The sequence below is a fragment of the Mustelus asterias genome, chromosome 4 (assembly GCF_964213995.1).
Source record: "Mustelus asterias chromosome 4, sMusAst1.hap1.1, whole genome shotgun sequence".
Lineage (NCBI taxonomy): Eukaryota > Metazoa > Chordata > Chondrichthyes > Carcharhiniformes > Triakidae > Mustelus > Mustelus asterias.
The window spans coordinates 125,617,731-125,644,673 of NC_135804.1; the positions used below are offsets into that span (position 1 = coordinate 125,617,731).

Consider the following 26,943-nt stretch of genomic DNA (forward strand, 5'->3'; position numbering starts at 1 on the left):
AGGCTCTTCTGCTCAGGTCCTCATGTAAATGTAGTTCAACCTTTGACAAATCCTGGATTCTAATTACTTGTTTTATCATTCCTACAATGTAATCACTTCTGAGCTAATGCCTACAGACACTTTGTTCTGGGCTGTAAAAGCTTGTGTATAGTGCGAAACACACATCAAATATTCATGACAATTTTACCATTCTGAACCTCAGCTTACAACCTGTGAAAGTTAGAGAGCTCTTACTGTTTGTCTGGCCCATCTTACATCTGGCAGGAACTTTCCATTCTCCAATACTAAACAAAATAAATGAAGTCAAGGGTCCACACAGCCCAATTTTACTAATTGGTGAAAACTTCATTGCTGCAAAAACTCCTGATTTAATTCTTTTAACTGTGTCTCTGCTTAGTTGGCAACACACTGAAGTCAGAGTGGGAAAACCTCCTCTTCCTCTCTCACCAAAAGGCAAGAATACTAGAAATAGGAGGAATTGACCATAAAGCCCACTGAAGCTGCTCCACCACTCAATATGATCATGGATGGTCTTGGGCTTCAACTCTACTACCCCTCCACTGCCCATATCCCTCAATTCCCTGACAGACCATCACAGCCTTATCAATGTTAAAACACCCAGTACTCCCTGGGGGTAGAGAGTTCCAAAGATTCACAACCCTTTGAGTAAAGAAATTTATCCTCATCTCAGTCTTAAATGATGAACGCGAGTCACTGTCTGCCAACTTGAAAATGCCTCATTTATCCCCACACTCTGCTTTCTCTCCATTAACCAATTCTCTATCCATGCTAACATATCACCATCGACTCCATTTGCCTTAATCTTGTGTATTAACCTTTTTGAGTGGCATCTTATCTAATGCCTTTTGGAAATCCAGTGTACCTATTAATCCTATTGATCTATGTACTAGTTACATCTAAAAACGCACAAGCTTGTCAAACACGATTTCTCTTTTGTAAAACCATGTTGACTTGCCCCAAGTATTTTACGCTTTTCCAAGTGCATTGTTAAGACTTCCTTAATAACAGACTCCAGCATTTCCCTGATGGTTTAATCTATTATGTCTGGTTAACTAGCCTGTAGCTATTTCTTCTCTCTCCTTTCTTGAAAAATGGTGTTACATTTGTTAATTTCCAAATTGCTTGGAACGTCCCAGAATCTAGAGTTAGTGAAAATGATAGCTAGCCATCCACTATCTAGCCATCCACTATCTAGCCATCCACTATCTAGCCATCCACTATCTAGCCATCCACTATCTAGCCATCCACTATCTAGCCATCCACTATCTAGCCATCCACTATCTAGCCATCCACTATCTAGCCATCCACTATCTAGCCATCCACTATCTAGCCATCCACTATCTAGCCATCCACTATCTAGCCATCCACTATCTAGCCATCCACTATCTAGCCATCCACTATCTAGCCATCCACTATCTAGCCATCCACTATCCAGCCATCCACTATCCAGCCATCCACTATCCAGCCATCCACTATCCAGCCATCCACTATCCAGCCATCCACTATCCAGCCATCCACTATCCAGCCATCCACTATCCAGCCATCCACTATCCAGCCATCCACTATCCAGCCATCCACTATCTCTTCTCGAACCCCAGGATGTGGGCCATTCTGGGGGTTTGTCAGATTTTCGTCCCTCAAGTTTTTGTAGTACTTCCACTCTGATTTTAACCACTAATTTCTTCAGGTTTATTAGCCTCCAGTTATCCTCTATTTCTAGTACATAACATGTGTCTTCTACTGTGAAGATGGACACAAAATATTTGTTCAATGTCTCTGCTCTTTTCTCATTCTCTATAATAATTTCTCTTGTCTCTGCTTCATGTTCACTTTAGCTTCCCTATTTTTATTTACTTGCAAAAATTCTTACAACCTGTTTTTATATTCCTGGCTGGTTTACTTCTTGTTCATTTTTTCCCTCATCAACTTTTTGGTGGCTCTTTGCTGGTTTCTAAAACAGTCCTAATCCTCAGGTTTACTAATCTCATTTGCAACATTATAAGCCTGATCTATTAATCTAATATTACCCCTAACCTCATTAGTAAGCTAATGATGGATTTTTCTTACTGAGTTTTTGTTTTTCAATAGAATGTATTTTTGTTGGAGCATTTTGAATTTCTTTATATGTTTCCCACTGTTTATTTATCATCATACCTCTTAATCTATTTCCCCAATCAAGCTTAGCCAGCTCTCCCCTCGTAACTATGTAATTGGTCTTGCTCAAGTTTAAGGTTCTTGTTTGTGATTGGAATAGTTTACTTTCAAACATAATGTGGAATTCAACTGTATTATAGTTATTTTGTACTGAATCTTTTCCTATATTACCAATTAACCCTGTATTATTGCACAATACTAGATCTAAAATAGATTCATCCCTAGTTGGTTCCACAGTATGTTGCTCCAGAAAACTTACGAAAGCCTTCTACAAACTCATCTTCCAGCTGACCTTTTCCAATTTAATTCATCCAGTCTGTATGAAGATTAAAGTTTCCCTCATTACCTTTGTCTTGCTAAATCTAAAGCTATCCCATGTGTAATGTCAGACCCCATACTTGGTGCTCCTACGCCCACCTCCAAAATGCTGCTGGGTTCAGGCACCTATTCTCCCAGATACTCTTTGCTGAGTGCTCCAAGGTTCCACATTCCCACAAGTACTCATCGCAAATGCCCCACTCAAGCTGTCACATCAGAAACTGCCTGCTCCACTTTTAATCACTCACTCCTAGCCTCCCACTCCCCCTGGTGTTATTACCCATTTCATCCCACACCAACTCCAGGCTTCCCCTCATCTCACCAATGCTCAGTCCACCTAATATGGTAACCAGCCCCGACTCTGGCTAATCACGGTATCCCGCTCCTTTGACCTGATGGGTGTCGGTGGTCATTTTGTTGCAAAGGTTCAGGGTTTAAAGAGAAGACATTAAAAACCTGAGTACACAGGTAAAGGAATATGTGAAAAAGATGGACGACAACTGAGGAAAGACAAGTTTTGAAAAGTGCGATAAAAACATTAAGGTACAGACAACACAAAAAAAAATGTACAACTTCCTTACATGGAGAGAAAAGGTGAAATTAAAAGGCAGACAGGGACTCGAGTGCCAATGCAGAAAGTAGTGATATAGGATCTTTAGTGTCTATTTGAACTACAGTGGCTAGAAGATGCTTTGATTAAATCATACCTCCAAAAATTGAATGTCAGCTATGGAGATCATTACTTAATGTTTTTACTGAGCAAATTAGCATTTGTGCAGCTGCAAATTGGAGATTATATGGTTACAAGCAGATCTCTCTAACAATTAGGCACAGGAGTTAGTCATGTGTGATTAAAGCAGCCACAATTATTCATCCAGAGGTGGTTTCATCTAGGCCAGACATGTACCATATCAAATCAACAAAGTCTAGATATAACATGATAATCTAAATGTCCTGCCTTTTGGGGAGGCGTTAGCCTAATGGTGTTATCACTAGGTTATTAATCCAGGAACTCAGCTAATGTTTTGAGGACCTGGGTTCAAATCCTACCACGGCAGATGGCGGAATTTGAATTTAATTTTTTTAAATTTGGAATTAAGAATCTACTGTTGACTATGAAACCATTGCCAATTGTCGGAAAAACCCATCTGGTTCACTAATGTCCTTTAGGGAAGGAAATCTGCCGTTCTTACCTGGCCTGGCCTACATGTGACTCCAGAGCCACAGCAATGTGGTTGACTCTCAACTGCCCTCTGAACAAGGGCAACTAGGGATGGACAATAAAATGCTGGCCAGCCAGTGACCCCCATCTCCCACAAATGAATAAAGAATAAAAAAAAGCGTAAACTGAAGCACTCGGTTCTGGTTACGGCATCATTTTCAAATCAACAGATGTTTTTAAACAGAGCTTCATGAAGTATTTCACATTTATTGTAGGGAAAGAAACTTGACTTATGTAACATTTTTCAATTACTCAGCACATCCTAAAGCACTTTACAGCCAATGAAGTACTTGTGAAGTGGGCAAACAAGGCTGACAATGTACATACCATACAAGGTCCCACCTTGTATTTGTGGTGGTGGCCGTTCAGGCAGGAATGTTGGCCAGTATGAATTAGCCTGTTTTTCTTCAAATAGCGCCATGAGATTGTTGAATCCACTTGAGCAGGTGGAGTCTGCTAGTTTACCTCGGTATTACAATGAAACGTCAGACTAAATTATGAATTCTTGTTCATAGTGGTTGCAATTCTATGTTTTTTTAATTAGATGTGTGAAATATAACATTTAGATAAAATACAAATAATTTATTTTAAAAGTAGTTCTCATTTATATTAATGAGCATGTTTCAAGTGTTCATGTTGCACATGTTTATAGTAAGGAGCAATAAATATAGGAATTCAATATATAAGCATCTGTTCTTTTATAATTAAATCTGTTGCAGTATCCAATACTGAAAAAGATTGTGTAAATGCTCCACTTGCATCCAGGTTCAACAGCCATCTATAAAAGTTCACCATAATTAGTTTTTAACAAATGGCTGGTGAAGTTGCCTCATCTTTAAAATGGATTTTACATGCTGCTTTTTTTTCTCCAATTCCCTTTGCAATTGAATCAGCTTTTGCATTAGTCATCAAGGGGTTCTTGAAATGCTGATTTCCAAAATGCTCAACTACTGCACACAGCGGTAAACCAAGTAAATGATTAATTCCTTAATGCTAAAAAAAGCTGCGTCCCAGTGACCCCGGCAAGTCTACACTGCGTGCTGTCAGGGACCGATGGAAAAGTACCGTGCATCACCAGTGGATGATATTCAGAATGTTACGTCTCTTCTAAATATGATTCTATGAAATATACTTTCAGGCTACTAAGCCGTGTTTGTATGTATATATGCATGCTTGACCTTTGCATGTTGCTTTCTCTACTCACCAGGGTTTTTCCCACTGTATTTCTAACACCCTCCACCCCACCTGAAGACTTTCTGTAACACAATTCATAGAATCATAGAAACCCTACAGTACAGAAAGGGGCCATTCGGCCCATCGAGTCTGCACCGACCACAATCCCACCGAGGCCCTACCCCCATATTCCTACATATTTACCCACTAATCCCTCTAATCTACGCATCTCAGGACACTAAGGGCAATTTTAGCATGGCCAATCAACCTAACCCGCACATCTTTGGACTGTGGGAGGAAACTGGAGCACCCGGAGGAATTCTGCTTCAGTGCTAACAATTCACCCTAAAGCAACGTTTACAGTATCAACTGATTTTTTTGGGGTGGGGTGGGAGGGAGATGGGGATGGAGGGGCATACCTCACACAGATTGCTCCAAAGAACACAGATAAATGTCATGTTTGAAAATGATCACCAATTCTGCTTCTTATTTAGCCATCAGGAGCTATGCAATGGTGGACAAAGAGAAGTCCTATACCCCTCTTCCAATTTTGCTTCCTTTTAATAACCTGGCAGCTCAGGTCAAAAACAAAGCCAAGTTGAAAATGATCTTTGCCCTCACACTCTGTGATGTTCCAAATCTTGGAGACATTGCACCACTAAACTGATTAGAATTTCAATGGAACTCGAAGTATTTTTAAAATGCTCTGGCGTGTTTCCAAGTCCAACTGAGGTTAGACTTTGATTTCTCTTCTATAATTTGTTCCCTAAAATGACTCTTGAATCTTGCACACGATTATTGAAAATCCTACTGCTAACAGAATGAATGGAATTCTTTAACTCAGACAGCCCACAGATCACTTGTCTTACCGACCAGTTGCTGAGTCATGGGAAATATTGCCCCTCCTTATCATTGCAACTAAATCAATAACTTTCAAAACCTGAAACTTAAATTAATTCAAAGCCCGATTAAATCAGTTTTGTATAAATTTCCTGCCTGTGTCAGCAAGCTCACCAAGGGTGTTAAATGAAATGAAGAAGATGATCGAATTTAATTTCAGGCTTATAATTAGGAACTTTGGTGTCAAGAATACCAATTATGGCAGCCAAGCAAACAGTTACCCTGAAGACTGCTCACAGAACAAAAACATTTAAAAGTAAAGGCAAAAGTTAAGGTTTGATGATTTAGTCATTATCGTTGCTTAGGGATAAGAAACACACGGAAGCAATGAAGGAAGCCATTCAGCCCTTTGAACGTGTTCCATAATCCAATTGGACTAGGAATGTTCTGTATCACAACTCCACAACCCCGATATTCTTACCCCACTGACAAAGCTCTCTGTCCTGAAAGCTTCAATTGACCCAATGCCCACAGCTTTTTGGGGACACAGACTTCCAAATTTAGACTACCCTTTCTATGATAGAAACATACAATGATCTCTTTTCAGTCAAATAATCTAGGCCTTGGAAGTGGCTCCTTGGGAGGAGCAACAACTGGCATCAGCACCTTGGCAAGAAAAATCGGGCAAGATTCGCACCCTGACCAAAGACTTCAATCTGCCCAAGCAGTGGTAGACGAGCAACAGGTGGAAGATCAAGAAGACAGCGGTGATGAAGAAACAACATCACTCAATCTCACACGCGCAACCACCAGCTCAGATACTGACAACCAATATACTTTCGAGGACAGCTTAGAAGTGGGACATGCTTTCAGTGAGACACTGGGAATAAAAAGTGGTCTGCACTAAGGACAGTAATGCAGGTGCCAGCTCCATGGAGAGCGAGTTCCAGGTGAGTACCGCTGCAGACGGCTCAGAGGAGCATTTTGAGGAGGAATGCCACAGAAGGCAGCAAAGAAGTATGAACAACAAAATGTTCTGTATGCTAGCAAACCTGCCAGAAAACTTGTGTACAATGTCAAGGAACATGGAGGAGTCTGGCACCAGCTTTGTGCATGCAGTATCTTCTCCAGTACAGCCGTGGTGGCCAACACCTTTAGCATACGATGGAACTAATGCAATGCAGCATTGATGATGCAGGGTGAGCAAAGGCTTAGTTTTCAGTACAACACAGCAGTAAACATCCAGCGGACAATCTTAACAAAAAAAATTGTAAGTGTCAAACGAGTGTGAAAACGGGAGAGCATTGCACCCATTTTTTGGGAGGGTTCCCTTACACGATCTTATGTCACTTAGTGCAAAAAAAGGCAAAGTGTGATTCACGCCAGTAGGGAAAGTGGACGGAGTCTATTTACACCAGGAAGCAAGCTGCTGATTGCAGGGGGCAGTTCCATTGGTGGGGACCATACGTGATCCTCCACTGGCATGGCCACCCGGAGTCACTAATAATATTTAAATTCAAATTTAAATATTATAATCAGCCTCGCGCCCGGGAGCTGGTAGTATCGCAAGAGGCAAGAAACCGAGCGCGAAGCTGGTTTTTCGCCTCTATCGCAATCTTACCGGCTTGCCACGCTGATCGACCGGCAGGGCAAGCCGGTAAAATTGCTCTCCCTACCCCCAATGTCTGAGTGCTGAAGTGGGAGCCTGGACTTCCATTATACAAGGTAAACTTGCTGCCATGTAAACTCATACGACTGTTAAGGCTACAGGTACCAGTATTCAAAGGGGTTTTCAAGGCGAGACAACAGTCCAGCTATTTAACCTCAAACAGGTTGCTAAAATGGCTGAGACAGTGCACAAAGAAAGTCTCAGTGGCTCCATAAAGCACAAACATGCTGTCCTCTCTCAGGCAAACACCATTCATTCTTCCACCACTGCACCACTTCCACCAGTGCCCTTGCTGTTGCTTTTCAGCCAACATGCCCAGATTGCTTCTGCCTAAGCCAAGATTGTACAGCCCACAGTTGGAGTACTGCAGTTCATGTTCGTCCTCCAAAGCCCCTACAATTCACCCACCCCACTTAAAGTCAGCAGTCACTCAGCAGCCAGATTATAGCCACTGGGGAGTACTGGTTCACAGCAAAGACTCACACAAGAGAGCCACAAGGGAATGCACAATGGTGAGTGTTACTACCTGAGTGGATGTGGCTTCCTCTTGAAAGCTCCTCTCCACCTCAGCCAGAAAGTCTTTTATTCCCTCATCACTCTTATAGTAAATTGCCCTGTGATACATGCCCTTGGCTCATTTTCCCAGGTAAACTGCCTTCTGCATCCGTGTCTGGGAACAATTGTTTTTTTGCAATAAACCTTAGGTCAGGACAGATTCCTTCAGTACCTGCTGCACCACTCCCTCTTTAAAAGAACTCGAGAGAACATCCAAAATTTGTATAATCGTAGCTACAGTCAGCAAAATCAATCTGCAACTAAACTGAAAGTAGCTGACGCTATAATCGTTTTAAGTAGAATTGGTGGGGAGTCCTTTCTGAAATCATGTTCAGCTAATTAAGATAGGCCAACGGCTGAAGCATGGAATCCAAAATGACAGCAAAGACGTTATTGATGCCATGATCTGCCTAACCTACATACTTCCAGTGGACCCAAACTGTCGTGCACTAATGCCCATAGCAATTCAACGGATCCATAGGGTGAAGGCAGGGATGATGGAGGTGCGGCACGGACATGACGGGCAAATGGTCTCCTTCAGTGCTGAAATCATTCCATGATTCGTGATGTGTTTTTTTGTAGTTCTGAATTTCAGAGTGCCTTAAGACCTTGTATATATAGGGGCAGCATAGTGGTTAGCACTGCTGCCTCACAGCGCCAAGGACTCGGGTTCGATTCCCAGCCTGGGTCATTATCTGTGTGGAGTTTGCACGTTCTCCGTGTGTCTGCATGGGTTTTTTTCCGGGTGCTCTGGTTTCCTCCGACAGTCCAAAGATGTGCTGGTTAGGTAAATTGGCCATGCTAAATTCTCCCTCAGTGTCCCCGAACAGGTGCCGGAGTGTGCTGACTAGGGGATTTTCACAATAACTTAATTGCAGTGTGACTGCAAGCCTACTTGTGACTAATAAACTTTAACTTTATATATCACAATTCCGCTGGATAAACAAACGCATGTGATTTCAATCTTCTTTAATTTACCCAAAGATGTATATATCCAGATGTAAGTCAAAGCCTTTATATTAAGGAAAACACAACATTTTTTGATAAATTAGTTGGTTAGCAGAATGACTGATCTTTTCTACGAGTAGCTTGTAGAAATTAGAATTCTTGCATAAATTATGCAAAGTCAGTAATCATAACAAATCTAAGTTGGCTCACATTGGTGAAGAATATAATATTTTGCACGTTGTCACATCAGAAAATTAATTTTGTTATATGAGAATTGGCAACAATTGATAAATATACCCGAAATTCTGATACTTCGCAAAACCAAATAATAAAATGTCAAGTTTAAAATTCCTGATCAGTGTTTAATTTATTGATATCAGTTGGGGCTAAGAATATTGTAATTTGTTTTGTTACTGCACCCAGGATAGAGGCGAATTCAGTAAGAGGTCCTCCCTCTCTTGATAGCTAGTCTGTAACTCCCACTGAAAAGCGCGTGCACGTTAATGAACATCTATGGATATTAGACACAGACAGGGTTGCATTGTCCTGTGATGCTGTTCACAGTCAATTAATAATCACTGCACAAGTCAATAACATCAGCAAAACACAAGACAAGATTTAACTATTTCAATATTCTTTTGTACCTACCTTTTTGTCTGAAGTTATAAGTCTGAAAGCTTCTGTAACTTGCTGGGCTGTTGCTCCACCGCCTACATCTAGGAAATTAGCTGGAGTACCACCATGAAGTTTTATAATGTCCATGGTTGCCATAGCCAGTCCTGCACCATTCACTGCACAAAGGAAAACAAGTTTGACCTTTTGAAACAATGCAGACTCTCGTGCACAAAAACAGAATATTAAGATTGAAGTTATTAAGTTTATATTACAAGTGAAGAAATTTTTAATGGATCTGTTCACAGACATAAATTTACTTCAGCGCCAATTAGTTTTTCAAATTATTTTACAAATTATTGAGACAAAGGATTTTAACTTTTGTAAACAGAAAATTCTCTTGCTGCTTAAAGGAATAAGCTGCAGGCATTTTGTACCGTAAAATCGAGGAATGTTTCAAGTAGTTTGTCGGGAGATAACAAAACAGGGAGAAAACAATACACAGCTCATTAAACAGCTAGACCAATATTAAGGCTTTCTTTAAGGAAAGAGAAGATGTATTGTTATCGAAAACTCTAACTTAAATCAGGAACTAAGTACTGAGAATAAATCAGCCCATAATGTGAAAGAGTGGTAGAAAGTGGGGGTCGGATGGTGTACAGTGCCAAGTGAGCATGAGAAGGTTAACGGAAGGGTGCATACAAAACAGATGGCTGGAACTGGTTGATCACCATACATGCTTCCAGCCATTTATTATTTTACATAAGATCGTTATGTGATAGAAAGGAAGTTATGCAGCAACACCAACAGCTCTATTCTAAAGGCACTATGCTGTTGAGTAGCCCAAGTAAAATTCCTAGTCTGTGCCGTTCGCAGTCCAGTTGGCAGTAGGTGGGTTACAGTTGATCTCAATGTTCTTGGCATAACTAATCTGGGGAGAGGACACTGGCGAGAGAAGAAATCAGTCAACGTTCCCACTCTTGAACACTATCAGGTTCTACAGGAAAAGGGCTAATTTGCGCACACTTGACGAGGAAAGATGAAATTAAGTTGTGGAAGCACCAGTCAACAGTGTATAAAAATGATAGGCATATCAATTATGACATCTCTTGGATGATTCTAAGAAGGCAAAGGAAAGTTAAAACTGTAAAAATTAGAGGGACTGTGGAAAGATTTGACAAGATGGTTAAAATCTGACTATCCTGCCCAATTTATTTTCACCTTCAGAATCTTTCTTACCCAAACAGCCTATGTTGCCATCCAGTCCAATGTAGTTCAGGTCTGCCTTTGCTGCTTCTTGGTCTCTTTCATCTTCTTGGCTCCAGTCTTGCAAATCAAACACTTGTTTTTGGCGGTATGCAGCATTGGAATCAAAGGTGATCTTTGCGTCCATGCACATCACTGAAAAATAGGACTTCAGATTTACAAAACCATTAAGGGTAATAAATATCACAGTAACACAGTGTCAGTGGTACTGGACAACTGATCCAGAGGCCTAGACTAATGCTCCAGAGATATGAATTCAGGGAGAATTTAAATTCAGTTAATAATAAATCTGGCATGATGATGATCATGAAATACCAGACTGTTGTTAAAAACTCACCTGGTTCACTCATGTCCTTTATGGAGGAAATCTGCCACTCTTATTAGAATCCCTACAGTGCAGAAGGAGGCCATACGGCCCATCAAGCCTGAACCGACAACAATCCCACCCAGGCCCTATCCCAGTAACCCCACATATTTACCATACTAATCCCCCTGACAGTAAGAGGCAATTTAACTTGGCAATCAACCTAACCTGCATATCTTTTGAGTGTGGGAGGAAACCGGAGCACCCAGCAACCGGAAACCGGAAACCCATGCAGACACGGGGAGAACATGCAAACTTCACACAGTCACCCAAAGCTGGAATTGAACCTGGGTCCCTGGCGCTATGAGGCAGCAGTGCTAACCACTGAGCCACCATGCTTCCCATAGGTCTGGCTTTAGACCCACAGCACTGTGGTGACTCTTAACTGCCCTCTAAAATGGTTGAGCAAGCCACTCAGTTATATCAAACCACTGTCGCACTGCGGAACAATTTTCTTCCAAGCAAGGCAAAGTAAGCAACGAACAGCATTCCACAGTGAAGAACAACTTCCTGAAATGTAAAAATTCTAACTAGCCCAAATCAGACGGACAAACAGAACAGTATGTTTGCATATCGAAGATAATGTATATTCAGAAAGAGAAAAAATCCTGCTCTGAAGAACTGTCATTTGGACTCAAAACTTTAACTCTGCTTCTCTCTCCACAGATGCTGTCAGACCTGCTGAGTTTTTCCAGGGTTTTCTGATTTTATTTAAGAAAGCCTCAAATAACGTACGCATCTGTGGGCATTCCATTACCTCGAGAAATGCAATGGTTCAAGGTCCACTACTGCCTTCTCAGGTTTTCAAAGGATATATCATGAATACAAACAAAAGGAAGTTTTTCAACATTTATTTATTCATCGCAGTTCATTAGTGTCTTCAATGGTGAAGACCATTGATTACCTGCTGAATAGTGTCTTCAGCAGGTAATTAAGAAGGCAAATGGAATTTTGTCCTTCATTGCCAGAGGGATGGAGTTTAAAAACAGTGAGGTTAGGTTGCAGCTGTATAAGTTGCTAGTGAGGCCACACCTGGAGTACTGGGTACAGTTTTGGTCTCCTTACTTGAGAAAGGATGTACTGGCACTGGAGGGGGTGAAGAGGAGATTCACTAGGTTGATTCCAGAGTTGAGAGGGTTGGCTTATGAGGAGAGACTGAGTAGACTGGGGCTATACTCATTGGAATTCAGAAGAATGAGGGGAGATCTTATAGAAACATATAAGATTATGAAGGGAATAGGTAAGATAGAAGCAGGGAAGTTGTTTCCACTGGCGGGTGAAACTAGAACTAGAGGGCATAGACTCAAAATAAGGGGAAGCAGATTTAGGACTGAGTTGAGGAGGAACTTTTTCACACAAAGGGTTGTGAATCTGTGGAATTCCCTGCCCAGTGAAGCAGTTGAGGCTACCTCATTGAATGTTTTTAAGGCAAGGATAGATAAGCTTTTGAACAGTAAAGGAATTAAGGGTAATGGTGAGCGGGCGGGTAAGTGGAGCTGAGTCCACAAAAAGATCAGCCATGATCTTATTGAATGGCAGAGCAGGCTCGAGGGGTCAGATGGCCTACTCCTGCTCCTAGTTCTTATATTCAACACAAGCGGCAGACTGCTTAATTTAATATACAGTACTAAGTGTATAACCTCAGTTGAAGATAGGTTTAAGCAATAATTCTCATGATCTACATGGTGCTGATTTCCACAAATAATTCAAACACTAAATATATGACATCCTTTTGAACTCCCTACACTCCCAGAGGCTAAATGCCAAGTCACATTTTTTCTAGCTCAGTTAGCTTTATTTGCCTTCAAACAGAATGCTTACATAAAATCTGACATCGAACCACAACTTGCTGTTCTTAAGTCAGGAACTCATTAGGAAAAAAAAGGCTTGAGCTATACATTTCAGATTCTGCTGAGGGCTACCAAAACATCAGAACATGTTCAGATGCAAGTCTTTTAACAGTTCAATTACTTGTACAAAATTGGTTAGTGTGCAACTTATCTAAATCATGGATCTGACTTAGAAAATGGAACACTGAAGGAACAAGTTGGGCAAAGCAATGGAGACTAGCAACTGAACCCAGATACAGGAACATCACTGATAAAAGTTTTATATTAATGTTCTTTAACAGGATTTACTTTTGAGAGCAGAGAACGATAAGCGTTATTTACCCACGCCTGATGAATCTTCCACCATCGGGTTTATTTCAATCAAAGTGGCGTCATATTTCATGAAGAGTTCGTACAAACGTACAATGACGTCACCAGCATCATCTGTTAGTGCAGCTGGGAAATCCATCTGCTGAGCAACCTAATGTATATTAAAAAAATTAAAACCCCATTACCTACTGCAAAAAAAAAGTAAAACCAATCAACAAGCAGTACCCTCACAAAACTCGAAAACTGTCTCCGAATGCAGCTTACCTCATTAGCTCCCCCCCGCCCCCCCCAAAAAAGCTGAAAACAAATCTGAAAGCAAAAGTTTTAGTTACGATTCGGCAGGAATAACTAATGAATAAAATATTACAAATCACAGTCATCGTCAAAATTATTGCGGTGAATGATGGGGCAAGTGAGAAATAACTAAAACACAGGAGAAAAGTTTTTTTTTAAAATTCAGTTGTTTCTCCTGCACAAGCATTAAAATGTCAAGCTCCTGATCCCAAGGGAACCATTACTGTTGCAAGACCCAAACTAGCTGCTCAGTTGAAGTAAGGCATACGGCAATTTAAAAACTGCACCCTTCCATACTTCAGTATAATGCACCTTTGAATTTTTCTATTCAGGACCTTACTGGCAATTTGCATTGACAAGGCAAACTGTTGTACGCATAGAGACATTAATTATGCAATGGTGGTTATATAGCTTAATCACCACATCAGTTTGCTGATGCACCAAGCTAATTCCACACCACCCACATCAACTTTAATCCCACCATGGGATCTCTGACTTTAACGTTGTACTCCCTCCTATTGTATCCTCATTATTCTCCACTTGCCTCCAAGTGGAGAATATGTAGATATCTACATCCTAATCTTGTTACGTAACCAGATCTCTCAAACACAAGGTTTTCCTATATCCATCTACGAACACACTTTGGCTGCCAATCAGGATCCAAGCCATCACACCTATTTTCACTTATTTCTCCTTTTATTTTTATTTTCTCTTTACCAATCCCAAGATTCTCTTGCCCATCATGCTTTTTTCATTTCTCCCCATTTGGGTCCTCTGTCCTTCCAACGCCACACACAAACCCTTCAACACTCCTTAACCATGCTACTCTCCTGCCAATATCCAAGGCCTCACTCCCTACAGTTTCCCTCTTTGTCTCGCTATCATCTAAATAGCCCTTTGAGATGCTCGTCACTGCTTCCTGACAAGCAGCAACTCCTTGATCCTACTCCTTTGCTATCATTCCTGCTTAGTTTGCCAAGGGGCTAATCTTTCCTACCTCCTTTCTGTCTCACTCATCCATTCCAATGCTGACCTTGTGGACTCTAAGAGTGGATCAACTATCACTGTCCCTCTCAACATATCCCTCTAGAATGCCTGTAGTCAGGAACAAGTCCCTTTCCATGAGTTTAATGTGAATGATTGCAGCAAAACCATGGCCTTAATGAAAACCTTGCTAAGGGGTGATGACAACTTCCCCCTAAATGAATATTCCCAGCTTTTGTACATCTTCCACCACTTGCTACACCAAAGCTGCCACAACAGTCTCATGGTTTTTATCAAGTCACACCTCGTTCTATTTCTTAGCTCTTCTTTTCTCCATTCTCCTTCTTTGAGCATATCACCTTGGTCCACCCCTTTCGCTTCTCATTTAAAATTTTCATTCTCCACTACATACTACTCCAACTTTTGCACCAATATATCTTAATTTCTTTCCTCCCTCAGTCTTTTCCCCAATTTCTGATCTTTCTTCTGATCCTCGATCTCAGCTCATCATACTCTCTCTCTCTCGAGTTCACTGTCCTCCTATCCTCCATTAATCTTTCCGCCCATATACCAACAACCCACACATATTCTTACAATGAGAAATTTAAAATACTGTGTTTTGGGTCTGTATCTTTGAATTTTGGATAAAATTAAAGGGTCATGTGACCTGTTCTGAAATCTGTCTGACAATAAGCTGGGTGGTTTTATTGTTAAAAACCAAAGGAAGGCTTAGCTTGTTTTACTGGGGAAAAGATGCAAGGTATTTACACTCTCGTTACACCAATCTGAGGTCCCTATCTACTTCTAGAAGACAACCATCATCCCAGTACCAAAGAAAAGCCAGGGAGCGTGCCTTAATGACTATCATCCGGTGGCTCTGACATCCATCACAATGAAGTGCTTTGAAAGGTTAGTCATGGCATGAATCAATTCTGGCCTCCCAGATTGCCCGGATCCACTACAGTTTGCCTATCGCCACAACATGTCCACAGCAGACATCATCCCTCTGGCCCTACACTCAACCATGGAACACCTGGACAACAAAGACACCTATGTCAGACTCCTATTTATTGACTACTGCTCAGCCTTCAACACCATTATTCCTACAAAACTCATCTCCAAACTCCGTGGCCTGGGGCACAGCTCCTCCCTCTGTGACTGGATCCTAGACTTCCGAACCCACAGACCGCAATCAGCAAGGATAGGCAACAACACCTCCTCCACGATCACCCTCAACACCGGTGCCCCACAGGCTGTCTCTTCAGCCCCCTACTATACTCCTTATACACCTAAGGCTGTGGGGCCAAATTCCCCTCCAATTCGATTTTCAGGTTTGTTGATGACACCACTGCAGTGAGTCGGATCTCAAACAATGTTGAGACAGAGTACAGGAAAGATAGAGAATCTGGTGAACTGGTACAATGACAATAATCTCTCCCTCAATGTCAACAAAATGAAGGAGATTGTCATCGGTGCATTGACTTGAACAGGCGCCGGAGTGTGGCAACTAGGGGAATTTCACAGTAACTTCATTGCAATGTTAATGTAAGCCTTACTTGTAAATAAATAAACTTTTATTTTACTTCAGGAAACATAGTGGAGGATTACGAAAGGTTGTCTACATCAACGGGGACGAAGTGGAAATGGCTGAGAGCCTCAAGTTTCTAGGTGTCCAGATCACCAACAACCTGTCCTGGTCCCTCCATGCCGACACTATAGTTAAGAAAGCCCACCAATGCCTCTACTTTCTCAGGAGGCTAAGGAAATTTGGCATGTCCACTACAACTCTCACCAACTTTCAGATGCACCATAGAAAGCATTCTTTCTGGTTGCATCACAGCTTGGTATGTCTCCTGCTCTGTCCAAGATTGTAAAAAACTACAAAAGGTTATGAACAAAGCCCCGTCCATCACGCAAACCAGCCTTCCACCCATTAACTCTGTCTACAGTTCCCGCTGCCTCGGAAAAGCAGCCAGCATAATCAAGGACATACTCTCTTCCACCTTCTTCCGTTGGAAAAAAAAATACAAAAGTCTGAGGACACATACCAACCAACTGAAAAATAGCTTTTTCCCTGCTGCCATCAGACTTTTGAATGGACCTACCTTGTATTAACTTGATCTTTCTCGACTCCCTAGCTATGATTGTAACACTACATTCTACACGCTCTCCTGTCCTTCTCTATGTACTAAATGCTTTTTCTGTATAGCACGCAAAAAACAATACTTTCACTGTATTCTAATACATGTGACAATAATAAATCAAATCAAAAATCTGTGTTAATAGTAGAGATTGTGGGCAGAATTTTCCCGTCTCACCTGCCACAGGAATCGTAGCAGGTGGGACAGGACCATACAAAGGTCCGTTGGCATTGGGCAGGATTTTCCAATCTTGGGGCTAAAGCTGCTGCTAGAAAATCCCACCCTGTGAGTCTCCAAAGTCCCAGATAAGTGTTGAGAATGTTGGGTTGTAAACAATTGTGATTTAGACGTCCATTTAGTTCCAAGATGAAAGGAAGTTGGGCATTCAAGGATAACTAATTAGCTAGATATAAAGCCCACGTGGTTCATATTGCCATGGTGAATGATGCAGAGGCAGTTACAATAAAAAACAGGTTACAGGCTTTCCTAGAATCTTATATGGATGTCTTGTGATGCAATGATAGGTTCCCTGCCTCTGGGTCAGAAGCTCCAGGTTCACGTCCATGTCAGGACTTGTTGGCCATAGGAAGCATGTTCTACGTAAAGGAATGTAAAGTATACCTGTGATGTTTTTGGTTGGGAAAAGTAAGGAGGTATTCCATTCTGTGGTTTAAAGTATAAGCTGCTTGTAAAGATAGTGTTTCGTGATAGTTTTTAGTCATTTGTAAGAGTAAACATCTTAAAATCTGAAATCTTGACATGCCATTCTTTCAGCAATTAACTGGAAGTTTGAATTTCTTCTTTCAAAAAGACTCTACGGGGATCAGAACAGTATTTACTGCAAAATGGTATACAAGTTGAATAAGTGACTCCTCTTCAAACTTACCTAATGTACCTTCTGCACATTATTCAGATCTCTACAGCCATGAAACATACATGAGATAGAGGAGATGGTGGTATAATGGTAATGTCGCTGGAATACAATTCAGGGACCCAGACTAATGCTCTGGGACATGAGTTAAAATCCCACGGCAGCTGGTGGAATTTGAAATGAGTTAATAAAATCTGGAATTGAAGCTAGTCCCAGTGACAGAGGCCATGAAATTATCATTGATCGTTGCAAAAATCCATCTGGTTCACTAATGTCCTTTAGGGAAGGAAATCTGACATCCTTACCTGGAGTGGCCACCATGTGACCCACATCAATGTGGTTGACTCTTAACTGCCCTCTGAAGTGACCTAGCTATTCAGTTCAAGGGCAATTAGAGATGGGCAACAAATGCTGGCCTTGCCAGCAACACTCACATCCCATGGAATAAAAAAAAATGATTCAAATGCAGAGAAGATTCAAAATATAGTTGTCAAGTTCAGATAATGCCTGAGAACTGTACATCTCACCTTCTTCTAAGAACTAGCAAAGACTCTCAAAATGTTGTATTATAATGAGACCAAGTGACTGAGAGTGATTTTGTACCAATAGTAAATACCAATTAATGGATACCCAGTTACAACTGTTGGGATATTTGTTTATAAAGTGTATTTATTTGTGTATAGTAGAGTTAATTATGCTAACTGAACTGTTATTAGTTTGAACTATAAGATGAGTATTTTGGCACAATATTAGGCTGCACTCTTCTGTTTAAGCAGATTTTGCATTACCATGCAATGGAATCAGTTTCTTTTTATCACCCAAGGCAAGCTTATAGTTAAATGGGTCAACGTGTTTATTTTCTGGACACTGACGAAACCATTACTGTTAATTAGAATCAATGTCTGCTTGAATTCTTAATGAAGGATGCGTGTAGGTCTCCTCCAGATAAAGCCTTATTGTTATGCATTTATGTGAATGAAACTATTCTGCATGAAACTTATTAAAAGTTTATTTTCATTTTACAAACTTTCCATTATTATTGAATTTCTGAGCTACTTAATGAAATGTGAGCCTTTGGCTAAGCTCAGCACAGTTCAATTCTCTCCCACTATCTCCCTATCCCCAGAAGTGACAGGAAGAACCAGCAAAGGATGAAGACTGCTTGGACACAGATATGCAGTTTTTGAAACATTAAACATAAGAACAAAATTTTGAGTTGTCTTTCTTTTATATTAAATTTCCTTGACTGCATACTGAAGCCATTTAAGTAATTGAGTGACTGGATAAAGGAAGTATTTTACTTGCCAGTGGTTAGCATGCTTGGACCATTTTTATATTCAGCAAATTAAAGATGTATTATGTTCTCAGCCAGTATAATATAGTCAAAAAACATTGTGTAATGACTTAGAATTAAATTAATTAAACAGTGTTAATGTAAGCCTACTTGTCACACTAATAAATAACTAAAAATAAATAAAACAGGTCACAAACAAAATCTCCCAGAAGAATCTGCAAGATCTACCACTCACTTTAGATTTCAGAAACAGTAGCTGAGTTTGAGATCACTACTTTTTGCTTTAGAAAGCTCAATACTACATGAAAATTACTTTGGTTTCCAATTTATAATCTGCTAACAGCCGGTAGGAATTTTCTGAAAAACTGAGAGACATGTTAAACGTCTAGAACTTGTAGTTTCTTACACCTCAAGTAACGTCACCCGTTCCTGCTATTGTAGTTGAGTTTTGATAATGTGCTCAGGATAAGAAACAGGGAAGTTTTATTTGGATTTTGCATTTTCAACTTGTTACAATCATGTGGTTCAGGAGGTTATTATGATATTCTGGGACAATGTCTTTAATTTAGAGTAAAATGAAGGAGGTCATGCAAGCTGTTCTGAAGTTTGCCTAACAGCTAGCCTGGATGGTTTAATTATTAGACATTTTAGAGGGCTAAGATTGCTTTCTGGAAAAAAGTTGCAAAGTGATTAAACTTGGAGACAATGGCTAAAAGTGTATAGACTGAGTCTCCAAAGTCCCAGAAAAGTGTTCAGAATGTCAGGTTGTAAACAGTTGTGATTTAAACTGTCCATTTAGTTTCAATATAAAAGAGGGTTGGGCTCTCAATAATAACTAAGAAATATCTCTACCTGGGCATAAAGTCCATATGATTCACATTACCATGCTGAACGGTAGAGAAGAAGCCTTTGTCATTTTGATGTCAGAGGTTTTCCTAAACTATCACTGTATATCACAGACAGCTTTGTCTGCTAGGGTCTGGGATAGATGAGAGAGAGAGAGGGAGGAGGAGAGCGAATCGAGAGGCCAAATGTTTGTATGCTTCACCTTACCAGAATTCAAGTAGAAGCTCATGCTCCAATTCAAAAGATCAAATTTGTGAGAAGTTAAGACAAAACTGGACGATTTGCCTAGTTTATGCTAGAGACACGATCTCCAGTAATAACCTCACTGTGAAGGTCACTTCTAGGGTTCGAAGTTACCAGACTAAGAAAAAAGACAAAGGGACGGCACGGTGGCACAGAGGTTAGCACTGCTGCCTCACAACACGATGTGGAGATGCCGGCGTTGGACTGGGGTAAACACAGTAAGTAGTCTCACAACACCAGGTTAAAATCCAACAGGTTTATTTGGCAGCACTAGCTTTCGGAGCATCGCCCCTTCATCAGGTGAGAACTTGTGTTCACAACAGGGCATATACAGACACAAACTCAATTTACAAGATAAAGGTTGGAATGAGAGTCTTTGCAGGTAATCAAGTCTTAAAGGTACAGACAATGTGAGTGGAGAGAGGGCCAAGCACAACACCACAGCACCAGGGACCCGGGTTCAATTCCGGCCTTGGATTACTGTCCGTGTGGAGTTTGCACATTCTCCCCGTGTCTGTGTGGGTTTCTTCCAGGTGCTCCTGTTTCCTCTCAGTCCAAAGATGTGCGGGTTAGATTGATTGGCCATGCTAAATTGACCCTAGTGTCAGGGGGATTAGCAGGGTAAATATGTAGGGTTACAGGGGTGGGTGGGATTGTGGTCGGTGCAGACTCGATGGGCCGAATGGCCTCCTTCTGCAATGTACTGATTCTATGATTCTATTCAATGACAAACAACTCCTAATCACTAAGCTCATGTCCAAATAACTGAGAACTAAATCCAAAAAGTAACTTTGAACAATACACTGAACGGTTCACTATATTATTCGCAATTGTGTACCTTGGCTTATCCCTCAAACATCCAAACACAGGTCGGTCCTCGCATTACTTGTATCGAATGCGGCAGGGGCCATGTTTACAATGCAGTTGGTCTTTTAACTTCTTATGTATTATAATCATCAGAAGGAACTTTCACCTAGTTAAACTAGACCAAAAGGCTTAATTCTGTCACATCGCATTAATAACTTGGACTCAAAAACAGGCCGCACATAAGAGTAAAGCGGCAAGAGAAAACAGTAAATTTATTTAAGCAAACATACTTGCTGGCAATTCTTTTGATTGCTACAAGGGCGGTGCTGTAATCCAGCTCCAAAGAAACACTGAAGAAACTACAAAAAGACAGGCCAAATTGTTATCAGTTTGTGTTTAAAAAAAATATAAATTTAACTATTTCAAACAGTGCAGCTTTGTTTGACAAGTCATAAGGGTATCATTTTAAAGTGAAAGTTCATTTGTTTTTGAGGGGAGCATGATTTTACATTGAAATGCCCTTCAATTTCTCTTGATTTCCAATTTCATTTCGCTAATGCTATCTGGGTCATTCAATTGTCTCTCGAGCACCTTTGAGAATATTTACAAGTAACAAAGTGCTTTGCAAAGTACTGGTGCAAAATAATAAATTTACTTTACTTCTCAAGCGTGACTTTAAAGAAATTAATTAAATGTCTATTACAATTACTCACATAAAACAGCTATGCTAATTTGTGTATTTTTGGTTTATGGAAAATGCAGATAAAGATTATGGGTGGAATTCTCCCCCAAAATTCAAGCGTCATAACAGCATGAAAACAGGTGAGCTGGCACTGTAATCTTCTGGCACTCGAGCAGTTTTTCTGACAGCTGGGAGCTTTACGCCGGTGGCTGCGGGGGTCGTGGGGTGGCAGATGGAACACAAGTATGCCAGGGAATCCAGCTTCAGAGCGTTCGGGTGCAATTGCGCAGGGTGCCCTGATCTCCTACTGAACCGCGAGACCTTGTCCCAAACCTCCCAATGAATCGTTTCACGCACCCCTCTCCCTCCTATCTAACATCAGCAGTATTGTAACTCCCCCTCCCCCTCACACACCAACACGGACCACTGGCATCAGGACCCTCCGAACAAGTCCCCGGTGAACCCCCAACATGTCCCGCACCCCACCCATCACAACCCCCTCTGTGGCCCACCCCTGCATGACGCTCCCTCTTGCATTGCCCCCCACTGCACAACCTTCCCTTGCATAGCCCCCTCTGCACAACTCCCTCCTTGCATAGCTCCCTCTGCACAACCCCATCCTTGCATAGTCCCCTCCTGCACAACACCTTCCTTGCAGAGCTCCCCACTGCCAACCACCCACCTTGTAGAGCTCCCCCTACATAAGTCGCTATGTCATTGTGCATCTGGCCCCCAAGTAAAGCCCCACCCCCACTCAGGCCACACCCCTTTGGGACTAACCCAGCACTCTTATGGTGCCCAAGCAGGCACTGCCAGGTCGCCAAATGGGCACTGTCAGTGTGCTAGGTGGACACTGCCAAGCTGGTACTACCCAATGGGCACTGTCCTGCCATGCCCCCAACTACCCAGCGGCTTCAAAGGCCTCCAATACCCCTGGTGTGGCCATGGTGCCTGGTCCCTGCTATTGCAGCGTAATTGCGATTCTTGCCAATATGATGCATCCAGGTAGGCAGAAGGTAAGTGCTTTTAAATTTGGACATTTTTATGTTAATAAGCTTCACGCTCTTTCTGGGTGCAAAGCCATCTCGCCAGCGAAACAGGGCCGGGTAGATGGAAATTCAATTCACTTCAGACACAAATTGGATTTTTGCCCTCACAAGCTACCTTCCTGGCTTGCCACGCAGATCGACCAGCGTAGCAAGCCAGTAAGGTCACGCCTATTATCTTTTTCTTTACTGGGATGTAGCATCATATATTGTCCATCACTTACTACTGTGCCTTTAAGAAATGTATTTGGAGTCATGTTTTTGTGCAGGATCTGTTTTAACATCTGTTCTAACCGGTGCCGCTGGGTCTGAATCCAGCAGCCCTGTATTGTTACTGCAGCAGCATAATTGCTCCTAACTGCTAGAAGGCTGGTTTTAATCTGAAGTAATACTGTTCTGTTATTTTAGTGTTCCCCTGGGTTTTTGCAGAGTATGACTTGATTAGGTTGATTGACAGGAAAATCGGGTGAGCTAGACTTACACAGGAAATCAAGCTAAGATATTGCTCGAGTTGTTAAAGACAGCAGGTATTCACTTACTCTCTCTGGGATTGAAGACTGGAATCTGTCAGGAAATAAGTCTCTTTCTCTGAGATTCTGCTGTGTAGGGGTGGCTCTTTCTCTGGAGGTTATGGTATGATAGTCAGAAGACAGGAGTCTGTCCAGAGGTGTTAAAAGCTAGAAATCTAGCGTCCACATGAGCATATCTGTTTTGGTGCTAACTAGTTCCGAAGAAGGGATTTATGCCTATAGGGTACTGTTTAAATTGGAACAATAGAGATGGATAGCTGTTATGAATTATAACTTGTCATGTTTAAGCATTTAAATTGGTAAAAATTGTGCCAATTCTTTTTGATATATTCTGTGATCTTAAATAAAGTTTGTTTTGATAAAAGCTTCCTAGTAGGTCAATTGAATCATATGTGGAGCGGAATACATTATGCTCACCCTAATGCTAAAATCATAAAAGTTAGGGTGTAGGCTAACTTCATAATATACCTTGGAGTTTCCACTCTGGTCTCTAACATTGCCCTCAAGGAAGTGATGGTGAATCACCTTCTGGAACCACTGCAATCTATCTGGTACAGGTACATCCAGGGTGCTTTACGAATCAATGACTAAGGTCAACGATTATGAAGCTGAATTAACCTCAGCAATCATTAACGTGGAATGATGCAGGATCAACTGCACACCTGAATTCAAGAACGTGCACACGCACACACGCCACTCTACTATGCCTCCCTCCCCTCTACCCCTCATTACCACTACCCAATGACCTTCTGACCTCCAGACTATCTCTACCTCTACATCTCTCCCACCCCACAAACCCCATCCCTGACTACCCAATCCACCTGACCCCAAACATATGCCACAGGTCCCTGAACCACACAACTCCCTGCAACCCCCACCCCACCTAACCATCTTACCCACTTACCTTCTCTCCTGGCACAGTTGCTTGGATCTTTAAACTTATCAGTTTATGGCAACGAGTGCTGGAAGAGCGGCGAGGTTTCACTTCCCTCAACTATCCTGCACTGCACTGAATGCCTCCAAGAGCAGTTACGCTGCACATCTGTCAGCAAGCCCGGGTCAGAGGTCCAGACGAGAAATATGCAGCTCCAGTCAAGGCTAAGTAAAAAGGAGTAGACTGGCAAGCCAACAATGGCTGCCACTCCATAAAAGATTCAACCCAATATATTAATCAACCAATTAAAATTGACAGGAACTGGCCTTTGAAATGGATTAGATAGTGATTTTCCACATCTGGAGAATGAGTTCAAATCTGAAAAGACTCTTGTAGCTAGCAGAGACTTTCACCCTATGTGAAAGGAGTTTAAGCAGCATCAGCCGGCAGTACAAACTCTGCATCAAACAGCCTATCTCACTCAGTTAGACCAAAGGGTTGTTTGGCTAACACATGACAAAAATACCGGGTCAGACTTTAGAGGATACTCTTCGAGAACTAAGGTGGAGACAAACTGTTTGCGTACAGCAGAAGGAGTGGAGCTTTCCTCTACGCAGTTTACTGTGTTTCCATGATTTGTCTTAAGTCTAAATATGCCTAAAATAAAGTGTTCTATTACTCAGCTTAACACGTAGCAAAAAAGCTGATGGTTCAAAAAGAATTCCATATTAATTATAACTCAAACTTTTTTTCTAAAAGAAAATGATCACGACATTGAGAAGAAATGCAAATTGCAAAGTATAATAATCTTTGGAGCAATGTGCATTGAGGTTTAACTAGAGCCTGTAGGGGCTGGCGGTTTTATTTCTTGTTTGCTACTTTTACTTCCTTCTCTGATCCCCTATTGAAATTTGCTGAAATTATTTCAGAAGTACAATTTTTTTGTAGACAGTCTACATGTCATCACCCACAGAGATTCATCAATCCAATGTGTAGGAAGCAAGCAAAAGAATACATCTGCATTCAATTACTTACAACTAAATTCATTTCAGAATCATTTTAAAAGAATGAAAAACACCATTTGGGTAATTATAATCTCCTACCATTTAGATGCGAAGTGAAAAATTCTCTCAAATCAAAATCAAATTACATTAGTTTAATGAGTAGTCAAAACGCTTACTTCTTCATTCCTTTATCAAATAGATAAGCAGCAGTACCTTGATAGCCTGCTCTCTTTTAATTCCCTCCACAATGTCCACAGGTTCCTTGATAATAGCATCCGGAGTCTCTGCTGCCACGTCTTCAATGTTCACCCCTCCATGACTGCTACCAATAAGAACAGGGCCCTTTAAGGAAAATAAACAGAACACATTTAACAAAGATATCCCACAAACTTCAGGGCAGACTTTTTAAAAATATAGAGATCACTCCTTTCCAGATCCTGTAGTAAATATAGGGTGGTGTGGCCATGTTAAGTCATTAGTCTTTAGCTTGGAGTGCTGGGATTGGCTCCGTGGGAGAAAGGAGAAAAGGTAGGTGGAGAGGAGGAGATCCCCACCAATGTCTCAGTCCACATGTCAATCTAGCCATTCCTACTGAAGTGCATTTATGTGGATTACAAATGATGACAGGCAAAGCTGTGATGTCCCCAGGCAACACTCAGCACCAAAGCTCATTTGGTTTGCAGGACCAATGTCATTGAATCCAGAACAAGAATTAAACTCTTTCAGCAGAGAAGGAAAAAGGTACCAGGAAAAAAAAACGGTAAGAAACGCTTCCCCTACAACCAAAAACAAACATGAAAAACATGTTTGGGGCAGTACAGTGGCACAGTGGTTAGCACTGCTGCTTCATAGCGCCAGATACCCGGGTTCGATTCTCGGCTTGTGTGTGTGGAGTTTGCATGTTCTCCTCGTGTCTGCGTGGGTTTCCTCCGGATGCTCCGGTTTTCTCCCACATTCTGAAAGACGTGCTGGTTAAGTGCATTGACCCGAACAGGCACCGGACTGTAGTGACTACAGGAATTTCACAGTAACTTCATTGCAGTGTTCATGTAAGCCTCACTTGTGACTAATAAATAAACTTTAAACTTTAACTTCCCCAATGGGTCAGTCAGTAAAGGCACCACCAGGTTGGCACTAAGTCAAAATGTTCCAAGTTTAAATCAACAATCTATTGAACTAGAGCAACAACGTTATAAATCGATCCAGTGTTCCTGGGTATGGAGGCAAAAACCAGGCCATTGCTACTGATTGCTGCTGTAAAAACATGACTGCAAAGTATTGAACCACAAACTTTGAGTGCAGGATTGTAACAGTATGGCTAGTTCATTTTGTCTGGATAGTTAAGGATATCTTGGAGGAGTTTCCCCAAGGCTCTTTCCAACTATTTTCTTATAAATGCAATTTAAAGCATCTAACAGGCTGAAAATACTCAAAAGATTTGGTAGCTTCGGTGGAGACAGTTTTTCAATACTCTATTCCATTCTTTCGTAATTTTATGCAACCTTATCAAAATTAGCTCAATCCCTTTTGTTCTGACCAGTAGTCCTTTTTTGGTGAAGTCTTTCTTCACATCAGGCAGTATAACAATTATTGTGTGCTGTACCTACTTTATTGTTTTAACATTCCCAAACTGCACAGAATACTCCAACTGTAATCTCACTAAGGTTTATTATAACTTTGTCATTAACTCTCAACTTTTATATTATAAGAACATAAGAAATAGGAGTAGATAAAGTAAAGTTTATTTATTAGTCACAAGTAAGGCTTACATTAACACAGCAATGAAGTTGTGAAATTCCCCTAGTCTCCACAGTCTGGCTGTTGTTCAGATCAATGCACCTAACCAGCATGTCTTTCAGAATGTGGGATGAAACTGGAGCACCCGGAGGAAACTCACGCAGACACGAGGAGAACGTGCAAACTCCACATATTCAGAGACCCAAGCCGGGAATTGAACCTGGGTTCCTGGCGCTGTGAAACAGCAGTACTAACTACTGTGCCGCCCCCTCGAAGTTACTGTACCATT

At 41.3% G+C, this 26,943-nt stretch overlaps 1 protein-coding gene across 1 annotated transcript in view; it reads right to left on the bottom strand.

The window, feature by feature from the left end:
• LOC144492976 (succinate--CoA ligase [ADP-forming] subunit beta, mitochondrial-like) overlaps positions 1–26,943 on the bottom strand; it is a 96,327-nt gene that overhangs the window by 26,497 nt on the left and 42,887 nt on the right. Inside the window, exons 5-8 of the mRNA XM_078211714.1 lie at positions 25,131–25,259; positions 13,314–13,452; positions 10,752–10,913; positions 9,549–9,691 (exon numbers count right to left, since the gene is read on the bottom strand). Of these exons, the coding sequence (XP_078067840.1) occupies positions 9,549–9,691; positions 10,752–10,913; positions 13,314–13,452; positions 25,131–25,259 (573 nt within the window). The remainder of the gene's footprint in view (positions 1–9,548; positions 9,692–10,751; positions 10,914–13,313; positions 13,453–25,130; positions 25,260–26,943) is intronic.